This window comes from Empidonax traillii, unplaced genomic scaffold, assembly GCF_003031625.1.
Source record: "Empidonax traillii isolate 1590-97213 ecotype Southwest subspecies unplaced genomic scaffold, ASM303162v1 scaffold474:size1423191, whole genome shotgun sequence".
Classification (NCBI taxonomy): Eukaryota; Metazoa; Chordata; class Aves; order Passeriformes; family Tyrannidae; genus Empidonax; species Empidonax traillii.
In genome coordinates this window covers 1,275,969-1,290,724 of record NW_020955667.1, presented here as the reverse complement: position 1 = coordinate 1,290,724, position 14,756 = coordinate 1,275,969, and the positions used below count along the sequence as shown (strand labels likewise).

Genomic DNA, 14,756 nt, shown 5'->3' with positions numbered 1-14,756 from the left:
CCTTTCGGAGACTCATGAAAGTAGGAAGGGGTTTGCCTGTCTCACAGAGTACTGCAGCCTTGTGTGCCCGTTCTGAGTATGAGGGCAGCCTGCTCACCCTGACACTTTGGAGAGTCTTTAAGGGACCTCTGATCCACTTTCTTGCTCCTTGGAACAATTTTTGCACCTGACCGACCCCTTGCAGTATTGCCCACAATTTTTTTCAGCTGCTGTATCCAGCTCCCGAGTCCTGCTTGAGCAGCCCAGGGTTTTTTTTTCCCCAAATAACAGAAAGGCTGGAAGGGACCAAAACCTCTGTAACTGAGGGAGAAAGCACCACACAACCCCCTGAAATCAGCATCGCAATCTCCTTTCCAAAATAAATGAACTGTCCATCTAGTGAAGACAGAGTTTATGACAGATGTGTCAGGCAGAAGTGATCTACCTGCGGATGCTGTGAGCCTCGGGGGAAACTCTCCCTGAGCCCAGCTGGTGCTTAGCTCATGCCCCCAAGCACGAATTTTCCCTGGCTTATATTGTTCACCTGAGCAGTCACAGGGAAATTAGGAGACAATTCTGTCCTCATCTTGGCACTAAAAGCAGAATATTAGCTGGCAGCTTCACTACAGACAGATGCCAGCAGGCCAGGCACTGCTTTTTTTTTACTCCCGAATTTTGGCCAGATAAGGCATAAGGCTCCCTTACCTGTCTAATATCAGCACATCACTAACAGCAAAAATGCAACTCATACAATATAATTAATTTTATGAATATATGTTCTTCTCTCTCTTAAACCAGTGTAACTAAAACAACATTTCTGTTTCAAGAGAGCTTTTTGTATTTGCATCATTATAACCCTTGATTGCCAGGCTGACAGTTCCAGAAGCTTCAGGTGCAGAGAAGTTATAATATATTCCTTTAGAAAGTAGTTTATTAAACAACAAATTTCTTTGTCACCAATCACCAGGCAATGTCACTGTGACTGCTGATAAAAAAAGATTAATTTAAATTTTAAAGATCACCTTCTGTTGCTATTAGGAACTGAATATTTTTCATTAGTGCCAGAGAGTTATCAGAATTCCCTTCCGTTCTTGAGACAGGAAAAATCCTGATAATTCATTTTTCACTCTATAAGGCTAATTTATTAATAAAACCAGACACTCTCGGGGAAGCTGTTGGACAAAATAATTGAGCTAAGGTTTGATTTAGCATTTGCAGTAGTCACCCAAAGAGGGAAAGATCTGTATAATGTCAGGGCATAGATGGGTAAATTTGCTGGGTTTTGTAACCAAAGCATTTTTGCTGCAGTCTGTATCTAATAAGGAAAATTTCCAGTTTTACATCAGTGAGGGCAGAGCAGGGACTCAAGTTCAGGACGGTAACAGTGATGTGAATATCCTGTCCTCCTCCTCTTCTTCATCCCCCAGGCATCCCATAGTCTCTTTGGAGCCTTTTTCCCCTTCTTGTTCTGAATTTCCACAAAAGAATTGTTCCCTCTTAGCCATACCCAGCTATACCATATATTTTTTTCCTATTGACTGCAAGAGCAATGATCTCAACTAGATACTGCTGCTAAAATTATATACCGTTTTTTTCTGCCTTGGTCAGCCAGCCTGCTTAAAGTTGTCACTTAATTCCCTGCCAAAACTGTTGTCAACTCAGTAGAAACCCAGCAAAATTACATTTTTACTTAATAATATAATTCTACACTTATATTTTAAAATGTAAGTGCAGAAAAACCTGGATCTCTAAGCAAGCCAGACAGCTCCTTATTGCAATAAAAGAGTCCACCGCCCACGTTGACTTTTCCCCAACCTTGTCTTGCTCGGGTTTTATTCTCCAATAGAAACACATGAATGAGCCCATGCTGTGAACTTCTCTTTCTTGTTTATAATTTCTCAGCATGAAAATATTGGCAAAGCAGAATCATATTTGCTGAACAGAACTGATACAATTGATCTATTGAACGGAGTGAGGTGCGCTGCTTATAGGCCGGCGTGAGTTTTCTGGATGGGAAATTTTCGGGTCTGCATTGACAACTGTAAATTAGATTCTGCTCAGGGCGACCACGGATGATTTCTCTGCGACAGAGCGAGTTGTTCAAGGTTACTGAACCAGGCAGGGTGTTGTGTCGCGGTGCTCCCAGCAAAGGCTGCGCTTCCGCACGGCGTGGCTGCACAGCGGCTCAGAGAGCAGCTGGAGGGAGAGGGGAACGAACTGGAGCCGTGGATCTCGGGGGGATTTAGTGAGTTGAGAACCTGCTGTGTGCCTGGACCCAGAGGCACGTGCAGGGTTGCAGCCTCAGGGTCCTGCCTCCAGTACATCCCCAGGGGCGGGAGAGGGCTCAGGCTGCTGATTTTAGCTGTTGTGGGTTTCCAGGCAGGAGCAAAGCCGGGAAAGGAACACACAAAAACCTTTTAAACAGAGGGCAAGTCCTGCCTAAAAAGCATGGTGACCACTGGGTAGTGAGCAGGTGTCCAAGGCACCCTTCCCGTACTATGCAACACACACTTCGCCCTGACTACAACAGGTATTAATGGTACAACAGGGGAAAAAAAAAAAATGTGTAGAATTTGATCTCTACTCACATTTATGGGACAAAAGGACATCAAAAGAGTCTGCCCATCTTGTTGCTTCTTCTGTTGACAGTCTTCTGTAAAGAAAGGAAGAGGCAAGTTACAGGCAACCCATGGCTGCTGATCCCCTCTGGAGCTGTTGGGTGAGGACACCAAGGAAGGCTGGAAGTCTTCTCACCTAACTTTGGAGGTCTACAATGTACAGGTCTCCGGGTCAGCCACGCTACCCTGGGTTTACTTTAGAATCAGTGAGGAGATACTAAGGGACTTGCCGAGACTCAGCTCAGTTCCTCTCACACCTGATGTGTGATAGTCAGGTAAAATAAGCCAGAAGAATCACACCTGAAAAGGGACTGATTTTCCCTTATTGACTCTAAGCAGAGGCCCAGTGAACAAGCTCAGGTGCAGACATTTACATTGTAAACGCCAAAAGTCAAGTGAAATGAAACCCACTGCTGCAGAAATGTTTATTTCTCTTGCTTGCCTTTTGGGGGAAGATTAGATCTTAGCTCAGGTATAAGCAGTGACTTGTGATCAGATGAATCCCACCCCAGTCATCTCCAATCAGGACTCTGGATGTTCTGAATCGTCAGCCTTAAGCATTGTACAAACTATCCCCCAAATTTTGGCAGTGTTTGATAGCAAGGCTCAGGTGAAGATGATTGTGGCCTGAAATTGCGGGTCACCTCTTATACCAAGCCAACTACTCAGGCTTTGATTTGTGATGACAGAGGTGTAAATTACATCCTCAAGTAAGTGCAGACATGTCCCACCTACAGCAGTGGAGACTCTGCAGGTGTCCTGTCTCACAGGAGAACTTGTATCAACGATCCAGCTGTTTCCTGAGGCTGTTCCTGCTGTGTCAGTGCCGTTTTGTTGTCCTTCCCTGTGGCTAAAAGAACTGGTCGCTGCTATACAAAGTACAACAAAAGGAAGACAATACTGGAAGGGGGTGGTGGGCAGGGAGGGGGAGGACAGAAGTGGGGTTGGGGTGGGATGCTGCAGCTATACTCACTTCAAAGCCCGGTTGGGCTTGTCCGGAAGAATAGCTGTGAAATCATTATATGAGTCTGATTTGTGAGACAGGCAGCCCAGGCGAGTCCTCATCCCTCTGTTCCTGTGGTCGATGTGGGGGAGCAGGGGTGTTAGCAGGGGAAAACCAAAGAAGATGATGATTATAAGTCTATCCAGAGTGGCAAAAAACAAAAACACTAACCCAAAAAACCTCAGTGGCACTGTGCCTCATCAGACCTGTGTCCTTGGCTCCCTCATCTGTGGGAGTGGTACTGAGACATGTCCAGGCAGATGCCAAGGATGGACACAGCACCAGAACAGCTGAAGGCTCACCCACACCAGTCATTCAGCTGCTCTGACTGGGCAAAAAGGCTTTTAAAGGCTGTGCTTTGGGATGGTTTCTTGGAAAGTCCTGCTCTGGTCAGGTGCGGGAGGAGAGCAATGGGCAGCAACACAAGAAATCAGTCACCCTGTTCTAGCAGCACCAGAAACACCACAAACACCAGGCCTGGAGGACGGGAGGGGGCTGGAGGAAGAAGAGTGGGAGTAAGACACCTGCAAGGTGAGCCTGTGCTGCAGAGCCGTGAGTCCCCGGCCAGGATCGATCCCAAGCAGCTTCTTTAGGCTCAGGGTTACATAAGCAGGATAAAACTGCCTCTTTCCTGACGCGCTTACCCAGGCAGAAAATGGCTTTATTGCTTTTTTTTTTTTCCCCTGAATTTCAAACCAGCCCCAGAGCCTTCGATCCTCCGCCAGCCCCTCGCGTCCTTGCCAGCCCCTTTGCGGGACAGCAGCCGCAGCATCCTCGATTACATAACCCCGGGATGGGGAGGAATACAAAGGGAGAGGGAAATGGAACACACACGTGCATCATACGGGACTGGCACCTTCTCCTCTCCAAAACATAAAGGGGCTGGTGATAGGTTTCCATGGGCTCTAGGAGGGCAGAGCCTGTGATTTGCCTCTCCATCCCAAGCGCATCTCTTCTACCAGATTCCCTGGAAATCAAACCAGACCGTTCTCTCCTCTGGACCATGGGAGGAAGATTTAGCGACTCAGTCTCCACTCCTCAGCTGCTGGACCTACTTTTGGGCTGGAGGCAAGCCCAGCTGCCAAACAGATGCTGAATAGTTTCTGTGGCTGTAGGAGTACAGGATTTTTTCCCTTTCATATGTAATTCTTGCAGAACACTTCAGCACCAGCACCTGAGCCAATCCGTAGCGTGCCTGTTTCCCCCTTCTCCTCCTGCCCTTTGGAGAGCTTCTATTATTGCACATTTTAATGTAATCTTAAAGTAAATTAAATGTTAATTAAATGCACCAAGTGTCTCCCCGGTGCAGCACAGGCAGCTTGCAGCATTTAACAGGCACAAAAACCAGGAGATCTTCACTTGCAGGAATTGTTGCACAGCCTCCAACTGCGGACCCACGGCCATGGGCCGGGGATGCTGCGCTCCATAAACCCCAGACATCAGCACAGAGAGTGTCACATTTCCAGCTGAGGATGCTGGACCTGCAGTGCTCAAAGGGACACCAAATCTCCTATGGGAACCTCCTGGTACCTTTCCTGACGCCTCTTACCTCCAGCCTTTCTCTTCCCTGCTCTGTTTGCTCTAGCAAGCTCACGAATTTCCCAGCAAGAGGTGTGACACACATTACCGCAGTGCTGCTCAGAATTCCCTCTGATGCCTGAGATCAAGGGACTGCAGCAGGGAATCAGAGTGTATGGGGGTTAGAGACACTGTGCCATGGGCAAGGAGTTTGTCTGTCTCTCATGGAACACCCTTCTCTTGGTGAGGACTTCCAAGACAGGACACGGCAGAAAGAGAGGGAAAGAAACTGGGTCCACAGGAGGTGGAGAGGCAGGGGAAGGGCAGGAGGGAAGAGGGGACACTGCAAGGAGCTGAAGAGCTTGCTGGACAAGATAGACAGCGACAGGATGGGCAGGGGTGAAGGATGCATTGTGTCTTTCCAGTTACCTCCGTGGGATCAGTAAGGCAGCCATTCAGGCATCCGGTTATGGTTAACCCTTTAACTGGCTGGCTTGGACCGCAGTCTGGGCTGTTTGCAGAAGGCAGAAGTGCAGCAAGGAGGGATTTACTGTCTCATGTTCTGGCACTTAAAAATATATCAAAGAATCCTCTTTGCCAAAAACAAGGAGGGCCAGTTGTTCTCAACCCATTTGATCCTCGCCTCCTAGCGCAGAAGGTCAGTTTTTCAGTGGAAGATGTTCAGAGTTGAGGGATGATCACAGAGGAGAGACAGCATTTCCTTCTAAGACCAGGACCGTGGGCTAAGTCCAGCTTCAGGTCTAAAGAGATTTGAGTTTGGCGACACAGTTTCACCACAGAGCAGCAGGAGTTGGCATTATCGCACTCATCATTCAACACCTCTGAAGGTCTCTCCTCAACGGGCAGAGCTCCGGGCTGACCTCGCTAAGAAGGCCAAACTACCTCTTGTCCCTGTCCCTTCAGGTCATGGCTGGTGTTACTGGCCAAGCATCATGGAAAAGCTGGCACTGCAAATAAAGTAACAGGAGGACTTCACGCGTCTGCAGGTGCTAGTCCTTTCACCACCACAGGCTCAAGCACTCACACAAAAATGACTCAAGGCAAGCAGCTCCTCTTTGGGGTGGTGGGAGCCTTTGGGGAGCCACCAAGGAGATGCACAGTTTGCAAAGGGGAGGGAAGGAGGAAGGAAGAGAGGGACACTGGGGATGGCGGGGTGCCCACGAGCCTTGGCACACAGGCAACTGGTTGAACGAATCTCACAGAGAGTGAAGGTGAGATCCACCAGCCAGGAGACCAAGGAGACAGACAGCAGAACTGTACAATGAGCACAGAGTAAAGGTTTCTGATGTGACAGAACAGGGCCAAGCTCCAGGTAACCTCCACGTCTTGTTCTCTTGCCCACTGGGAACAACGGAGGAGGAGACAAAGGAGGTGATGAGAGCGGGGAGGGTGTGCAAGGAGTCAGGACCCTGCTCTGCTGGGGCTTGGGAAGATCACGGAGCTTGGGCTGCCCAACACAACATCCCTCTTAAAACCTGATTACATTAAAAACGCACAAAGCCTCTTCCCCACTAAATTAATGGAACTGGGATTGCACTGCATGCCACTGAGTGCATTCTCTTAATCCCTACCCTGACCAGCTGCTTCGATGCGCTTTAACTGAAATCAATCCTTGTAATTCCTTAAGCCCCTTTAAATTTCCTCATTAACAGCCTCACCCGCATGTGGGGCCACAGCACACAGTCAACTAGAGTCCAGCGACCCCTGCTCCTCTTTCCCACTGCTGCTCCAAATCTACAGCTAGAAGCAGAGCTGAGTGCCCTCTCCCTCACAGCCTCCTTTAGCAGCCCGATTTTTGGGGTACTGTTATGAAACAGCCTTCTACTCACCCCCACTCCCACCCACTCGTCAGCCCCCTCAGCAACCACCTGCGCTGCTGAGCAGCACCCAACTTCCCTGCAATCCCAAAGTCTGTCTGACTTCACGGATGCTGAGACCTACATTTCCCAGGAAGGCAATCCCACTGCTCAGCTGGCAGACCTGCGAATATTTCCTCGCAAATAAAGCCAGAGAGGTATTACTTTAAAATATAATCTGTAATGTCTGGCATCACAACAGGGGTCCTGGTGAGGGGTTTAACCTCCCACTCCATCATTCATCCTGCCTCCCCCTCCTATGAAGGGACCTTGGTCAAGGAGAATTGCCAGTCTCATCATGGATGTGTTTTGGGGGTTTCTCCTTGGGAGACAGAAAGGGAGGGGTGTGATTAGGACATTCAGGTTATCAAACCACCTGAGCAAAGATAAAGAAGCCATCCCAATAGAAAAAAACAGCAGCACGGAGGTTAAAAAAAAAAACAAAACAAAACCAAAAACAGCAAACCCAAGCCTTGAGATCTCAGGGGTTTCAGTAGATTAGGACCATCCATCCATTCACATGCAGAGAAAGCCAGAAAAAAAAGCGATCACAGAGGCAAGTGCGGACAGACAGACACAGAGATAAAGATACTCACTGCCTTTGACCTGTCCTCTCTGCTGGTGGGTCTGTGCCGACAGCGTGGTCAGAGAGGCTCTGGGGAGAGAGCAGAGCGTCTTCTTCAGAGACAGCCCCCTGCCCGGGGCGAGAGTCACACCTCGACACCCCTCCTCTCCCCACCTCTCTCCGGGCAGCAACAGCAGCAGCAGCAGCAGCAGCAGCAGCAGCAGCAGCAGCAGCAGCCGCGCCGCTCAGAGCCGCTCCCGCATCCAGCCAAACCCTCCAGCAGCCCCAGCCCGGCTGCGCAGCCGGCTCAGCGGCGGCTCTGCCGAGGAGCCCCCCGCATCCTCACGCTCCGCCGCATCCCCGCCTCACCCACCTGGCAGCACAGCCCCAGCTTGTCCCCCCGCGGGGATGGGGCCCCGCCGCGCACGGGCGGCGGATGCCAGAGGCTGGCGGGGAGCATCTGGGGGCGGGGAGGGGGGGATGCCTGCGAAAGCGCTCGCCGTTGTCACCCTCGGTATGTTGGAATAAAGCACCCGCCTGCATCGTTTTAATCGGCTCCTCAGAGGTTTCAGGGAGGCTGGTGCTCTCTCTCAGATCGCAGATCACCAGGAGTTGCCACAGACAGAACGGGTGGGAGAGTTTAATTAAGGAGCCCAGGTGTCAGCAGGGCCAAATAAGATTTTAGCACAAGGCGAAGGAGGACCTTGTTGCTGGGCGTGGGATGACAGAAGGAAAAATCCACCTGGCAAGTCAGTGATGTGACAGACCCCTTGTCTCACCTGGTCTGTGCAGTCCTGCTCACTCCCTGCAACCTCCCTCGGTGCCCTCACCCCACCCTTTAAGCTCCAATCCCTTTTTTTTCTCCTGCACCTGCCTCCATCCTCCAGAGGATGTGTGTGGGATGTCCCGTGCACCCCAGTGACTCTAACAACAACCTAACCCAGGGCACAGACACAGAGCCCCCCAGCTCTGGGCTCAGCTCCACCATTGGTGACAACATCTGGGTGTCACACAGGCTGCACAGGCACTGACGGGGGTCCCTGGCTCACTGAGAGCTCAAGCCACGGGGCATCCATTGCTTTTTTGATCCTGACAAAGTTGATTGACTAAAAGAATAAAAATAAATTAAAAAATAAAAAAAAAGTCTTCTGCAGTTAAATGGGCTGGAAATTTTTAGTCACCTTCCTCTCTGCTAAAACATTGCTGGCCTTGGCATCCTGGTGCTACTAGCAGGAAGCATGGCTTGAGATAGAACATCATCACCAGGCACCACACCTGGGGAAAGAGAGAGTCCTGCAAAACCTCCTACAAAAACACAGGGATTAGCAGCGCTGCAACAATGGTCTCAGGTCTCCATCAGCTTGGATCCCCTCCTTGACAGCTCAGTGTGGCAAGGAAGTATTTGCCTTGTTCTCATCTTCCCATCTCAAAGCCCAGGTCATTCCTGACTGGGATTAATCATGTCTCCAGTTATCAGAAGACAAGCACTGAAAAAATGCTGTGGCTGGCTAAATCTCCTCTAAACCACAGTCAAAGGTTGAGGTTCATCTTGTGCCTCTGCTCCCACAGGCTGGTTTGTTCAAGTTAAATAACAGTCAGCTGCAGCCCTTGCCCCAAACCCCAGCCAAATTTAACACAATATCACCAAGGGTTTAATTTCTAACATGTCATTTTCGTTTTAATATGTTATTTCCACTCTCCCAGGTTCTCTCTGAGCACCACAGGGTGTCACGGGTGACAATGTTTTTATAATACTTCCAGGACATCCCTCAGATCTCATTTACCCCACAGACATTGTGGGGTGGAGGAGTTCGGCAAAATGTTCAATCAGCAGAGCTCTGGATAATTCTGGTCCGTTATTCAGATACTTTGAGACTTTGCTGCAGTCCCTAACAGATCAAAAACTTTGATCCACTAATTCTGGATGGGATAGGTCAATGGATCACTCGAGTGCTCCCACTCCTCCCCCTGCTTTTACACCAGTTTTATATATCACAATCTCACAGCCATCACAGTATGAGTCCCACAAATTCCGTCTTTTCTAGTACATCATTAGAACCTTTTTGTGACCTCAGTGAGATCCTGAGCAACACAAATGACTCTAAATATCAACATTTTTTTCTTCTAAAAATTTCCTGGGGCAGGTGTGAGTTAATAGAGAACCAGAATAAGTGAACTGTTCTGACACAGGCACTATGGGAAATGTAATTAAATTGCAGATAAAGAGAATTATGGGGTTTTTAGAGTGTAATATTTTAGAAAGCTTCTGAGCAGTAGGTTTATAGCAAATTCCTTCTAAAATAGCCCTCCTGCTTCTGACTACTCTGTAGCTTCTATTTAAATGCTTTTGATAAATAAACAAACAAAAACCAAAAACAAACAAACAAAAATCCAAAACAAAAAAACAAACAACAAAACTCATTTTGATATTAGGCTTGAATCCCATCCAAAATTTTAAATCTCGCCAAAAATTACTCTACAGCAATTTCCTCCTGACCTGCTAACAGCAAACACACAAGCAGTAAACACGTGCAGCACTGGGTGTGTTGGCTGTCACTTGGGAGGAAGGAAGGGAATCTGCCACCTTGCTCCCTGGATGTTAATCTTCTCCCCCTCCAGGGTTCTTCTCACCCTCCCTATTGTTTTCGGTGCCTCCCCACCTATTCCACGTGTTTTGACCACTGATCATCACTCAAATGGTTTTTACCCAAAACCTTCTCCCAGACCAGACAGCTCTGCCAGCTTCAACTGATGCCCATTTCTGCCACTCAGATGAGAGGTATAATTATGTGGCCTGAAGACAGGTTATGTGGCTTTTACCTCTCCAGGTACAGGGATGCTCCTCCTAGGGCTGGAAGATCAGAGGATGTTAACATTGACTGGCTCATTTACTTGGCCATGGGTTTGCCTCAAAGAAATCCCCTCACCCTGACATATAAGCAGACTTCTCCCTATCTTCTCACTCTTGTTCTCTGTCCTCAGGGGTCTGCTGCAGCTCTGGAATGCCATTATTTTTTGTTTAACGAGACATCACACTGAGCCTGCCGCTGTCGCTTCCACTTCTCATTTTCAACTTTGTAGCCTTGTCGTATTTACAGTGATCCCTGCCACAGGAGCTTTGAACTTCTTTGCATTGTGTTTGCTCTTACTTTGTGACTTCTCTTGGGTCCACGGCAGAATGTCTCTTTTCTGGTGCAGCGCTGCAAGGAGCTCATTCGAGGGGTGTGCTTTCACAACCTGCTAGTCCAAGAGGATTTTCCACAGTGCCAAGAAAACTATCCTGTTGCCTCTGAGATCTCTCCAGAATGTGTTCAGCAACCTGGTGTAATGGAAGGTGTCCCTGCCTACGGCAGGGTCTTGGAACAAGATGAGCTTTAAGGTCCCTTCCAATCCAAACACTTCCATGTAGGCTCTGTGACTGGAAATTGCCAGTTACACAAGGCCAGCTGCCTCTCGCAGTAGTCCTGGATTTGGGAATTCAGATGGGCTGCATTCTGCAAAGCTGCAAAGCCTGTCTTTAGCTTTAGCACAATGACAAACCTGCAGCCACAGTCCCCTTCTGCTATATTCCAAGGGGTATTTGGTCTTTTGCTGGAGGACTGGAAGGAACAACCCCCGTTGACCTAGAGTGACACTCTGAGCAACTCTCTTGTGACACGAAGCGTCATTTGATCTCCTCCATGGTCATTCAGAATGTATCCAGAATGCAGACTGGTACCTTTATTGGGCCTGACCCCAAGGGAATTCAAATTAGTAATTAATTTATCTTCAGAGCTTTCTGTTCTCCACCCCTGTTTGCACTTTAATCTGGAAAGAAATCATTAGTAACTGACAACTGAGTCTGCTCACTGTGCCAAGGCTGCCTGATGGCTAATCTGAGCGTCCAGGAGAAAACACCGTAGTCCAGCACAAGATGATTTACTTGGAAGGAAGGAATTAGGACTTACACAGATCACTTCTTAAACTGCAAAACAAACCACACGCTTCTCTTACTTGTGAAGAACCATCAGAACAGATCCCCCTCTTAAAAAAGATCTCCAGTAGCACTAGAAAATATCCACGGATGCAGCTCAGAATGCTTTCAAGGGGTTAATTTATCCATTCACCTTAAATCTCAAGTCATTCTCCACACCAGGCAGGGAGGAAATCCTGAAAGGTGAAACAAGGGGAGCTTGCGTTTCAGGTAAAGGCGAGGAAAAGAGGCAGCTGATGTACTGGATGGTGGGTCGATCAAAGAAGCCACCTCACACGTGCTAACAAGGAGATAGGAGACACCCACCGAGTCAAACTCCCCTTGAAAATGAAAGAATATATTTAAAAATAAAAACGAGTTACATAAAGTGTGATCTACAGTTCTGTCTCTGGCTTAGCTCGAGAGCATGGCAGCTATTTAAATCCTCTTTTGTGTCAATGATAAAAGTGTCTCCTGGACATGTTTGTGGCTCTCGGGCATCGCAATTCCGTGGCAGAACAGATGCTTCCTCTGCGAGATGGCTCCTGGCCCCCGCCTGCGCTCCACGCTCCCTCCCTAGTTCCTCCAGGCAGGTAGGACACAAAAAAACCAACAGCAAAGCAGGGTGGGAGGCTCCAGGCTGAGAGGGGCAGACAGGAATCGAAGGGAAGAATTTCCCCTTTTAAAGCACTTTGTAACAATATCGTAATCGTTCGCTGAGGAAACACGGTGCTGTGCCCAGGAGCAGCTCCAGGTAAAGAAGCGTGTCATGCCTCTGTGTGTGCGTTGGAGAGGATGCTGTTAGTGTGGAGCAGGGAGGCAGAAAGGATTGGAGTTGACACAGAGCTGCTCTGTGCAGCCTTGGAGCCCTCCCAGCTTTCAGCATCGCTGCTGCTGTCAATATGGCAGCGGCTGTAACACAGTCAGTGTGTGTGGCTGGGAAGCCAAGACAGATCCACCCCAACAGACAGAGTTCCACAGTGATCCCCTGCCACAGATTCTCTCTGTCCCTCCAAGGTTTTGACTGAGATCTGATGCTCAGCACAGGCCAGGGAGCGAGGTTTGCTGGCAGACGAGGTTAATTTTCTGCTCAGAGATCATCCGAGGTGCTTGCTATCAACCTGCATTTTGTGAGCTGAATACTGCAAACTAGCTGTTTACTGAATGCTAAAAATTAGCCCCACGACCTCAGGGTTGCAGTCCCAAATCCCTTTATGATGGGCAAGGTCTGTGCTGCTCTTCTCTTATCGTTGTTTCAAAGACTCGGGCTTAGAGGGCATCCAGGTCCCACAGCAAGGATTTACAGGGGCTATTAACCACTGCATGGATACACAGCATGGAACTGGCAGGTCATTCCCACCACAGCAAAACACCTGAGCACGTGCTTCACTTTAAACACACAAGCAGCTGAATGGGTATTTGTAGGATGAAATACAAACAGAGTAGCCACAGGGGTGAGCTGGGATTTCTCTTTCATCTCTGGAGGCTGCTGCTCTAGCCTTAACTAAAATATAAGTGAGGTGAGTGAGACAGGCTCATCCTCTTTCTGCAGCAGACAGTGGTTCTTTCATAAAAATGTCTGCTGCATCCAACACTGATCTCTCCTCAGGAAACTGGCTGCAATCAGTGCCTGCGTCCTGCCAGGCTGGATAGAGACTCCCACTGAGCTCTGCCAACGCCTGCACCAGTCACGCTCTAAGGCCTGGGCAACGTCCCCAGAGCCGCATGGAAGGACGGAGGGCAAGAGGCCAGGCTTGTCCCAGTGCTGCTTTGGAGGAGCCAGGGGCTGCAGGGACAAGAGAAGGGCAGCACAACGGGAAAGAGAATGCTCAGCCCGTTCATTATGCAACCCCTACACTCCAGGTGGAGGAATGCAAGGGCATTCCACTGGGGTGGGTTGCAGACATAATCAGCCACAGGGAGAAGATGCCAACACAACGGGTCCCTTGTATTTGTTAGCTGTGCCAAACAACCAGCTCATTTGCCCCACCCATAAAAAGGCAAAGAGATGACCCTCACTGCTGCAGGGGTCTCCGTGAGTTGCAGCAGCCCTGCAGTTGGGGCAGTAGGAGAATGAGCCCCCAGCCGGTTTAGCTCCCTGCTCTTCCCCCAAAGAGTGCACATGCCTCTGCCATCTGCAAGTTTTCATTACAGTCTCAGCTCAGTGCAGCTCTTTTGCCTCCAACACAGTCTCTTTTCGCTCCAATTAGCCTTATTTTTAACCAGCTCAGCCCCAGCATTCAGCCCGGGTGTTAGTCACAATGTCACAGATACCCAAATATTCAAAGGAAATACAATCCACCATTTTAAAAACACAACAATAGCAAAGCAGAGGAGGGGGGAGGGGGGGGAAATGAAAAGATGGTGAAGATCTCAGAGGTGCAGGCACCAGCACAGGCTGACGTTTTCTCCCAGCATCAAAGGCCCAGCGCTAATCCCATTGCAACGGAGATCACCCCAGGAGCAGTCCCGCTCCTCCATCAGCCCAGCCAGGGCTGGGCTGGGCTGAGTGTAAGAGACACGCTGCTCTTTCCCTGCCTGCTAATTACAAGCAGTGTCTGTGTCCCTTTGACCATTCATAAGATGCCACCGGAAGATTAATGTACAGGGAGAAGCGCTGCCGTGCCATGAACAGGGTTGACATCTGAGCAGCACCCCTCTGCTCCCGCTCTGCCTGCAGAGTCATTCTTTCCCGCAGGAAACTGGGACAGGAGCAAGGAAAAATCCCTCCCCCAGGGGCTCGTGGCTAAGTGAAGGACCACAGGGCCTTTCGTGACCCACCAAGGCCCTCCTAGCTCTTACCTGTCTTGCAGCTACGTGGCTTTTGGTGCTTGATGGACATGGCTGGCTGGGGCCCTGAGGAACAGTGCCTGCAGACTCCCGGTGCATCGGGGAGGGAGAGGGGACCCAGCCTGGCCACAGTTATCTCCGCAAGAGCAGCAGCACTGTGCCACTTTTCCTGGCTCCCCAGCCCTGCATCTCGTGAAAAGAACAAGAGCTGGTGGAAGGAGGGGGGTTAGGAAAGAGAGGGAAGGGGGAGAAGGGAGAGCGGGAGCGCGCTCTCGCAGATGCATACACACAGAGCAGACAGAGGCTTGTATAGGATGGCACTGCCTGACTTGCTCTCATTACTGCCGCGGGCTGGCTGCTGCCCACAGAGAACTCACCAGCCTCCGCTGCTGACCGGGGGCACGGTGGGGGAAAGGGACAGGGAAGAGATTAGGACCTCATGGACCATTGGAGC

General features: G+C 49.6%; 1 protein-coding gene across 6 annotated transcripts in view; it reads right to left on the bottom strand.

Moving 5' to 3' along the window:
- RGS8 (regulator of G protein signaling 8) overlaps positions 1-14,440 on the bottom strand; it is a 29,689-nt gene extending 15,249 nt beyond the window's left edge. Inside the window, exons 1-5 of one of the 6 annotated variants that reach the window (XM_027895889.1) lie at positions 7,934-7,975; positions 7,592-7,650; positions 5,548-6,086; positions 3,571-3,672; positions 2,568-2,632 (exon numbers count right to left, since the gene is read on the bottom strand). In XM_027895889.1, the coding sequence (XP_027751690.1) occupies positions 2,568-2,632; positions 3,571-3,672; positions 5,548-5,573 (193 nt within the window). In that variant the 5' untranslated portion in view covers positions 5,574-6,086; positions 7,592-7,650; positions 7,934-7,975. Of the gene's footprint in view, positions 1-2,567; positions 2,633-3,570; positions 3,673-5,547; positions 6,087-7,591; positions 7,697-7,933; positions 8,060-14,314 lie in introns of those variants that run through there. The other 5 variants (XM_027895886.1, XM_027895885.1, XM_027895888.1 and 2 more) reach the window with 5 other exon arrangements.
- Positions 14,441-14,756: the final 316 nt, after the last annotated feature.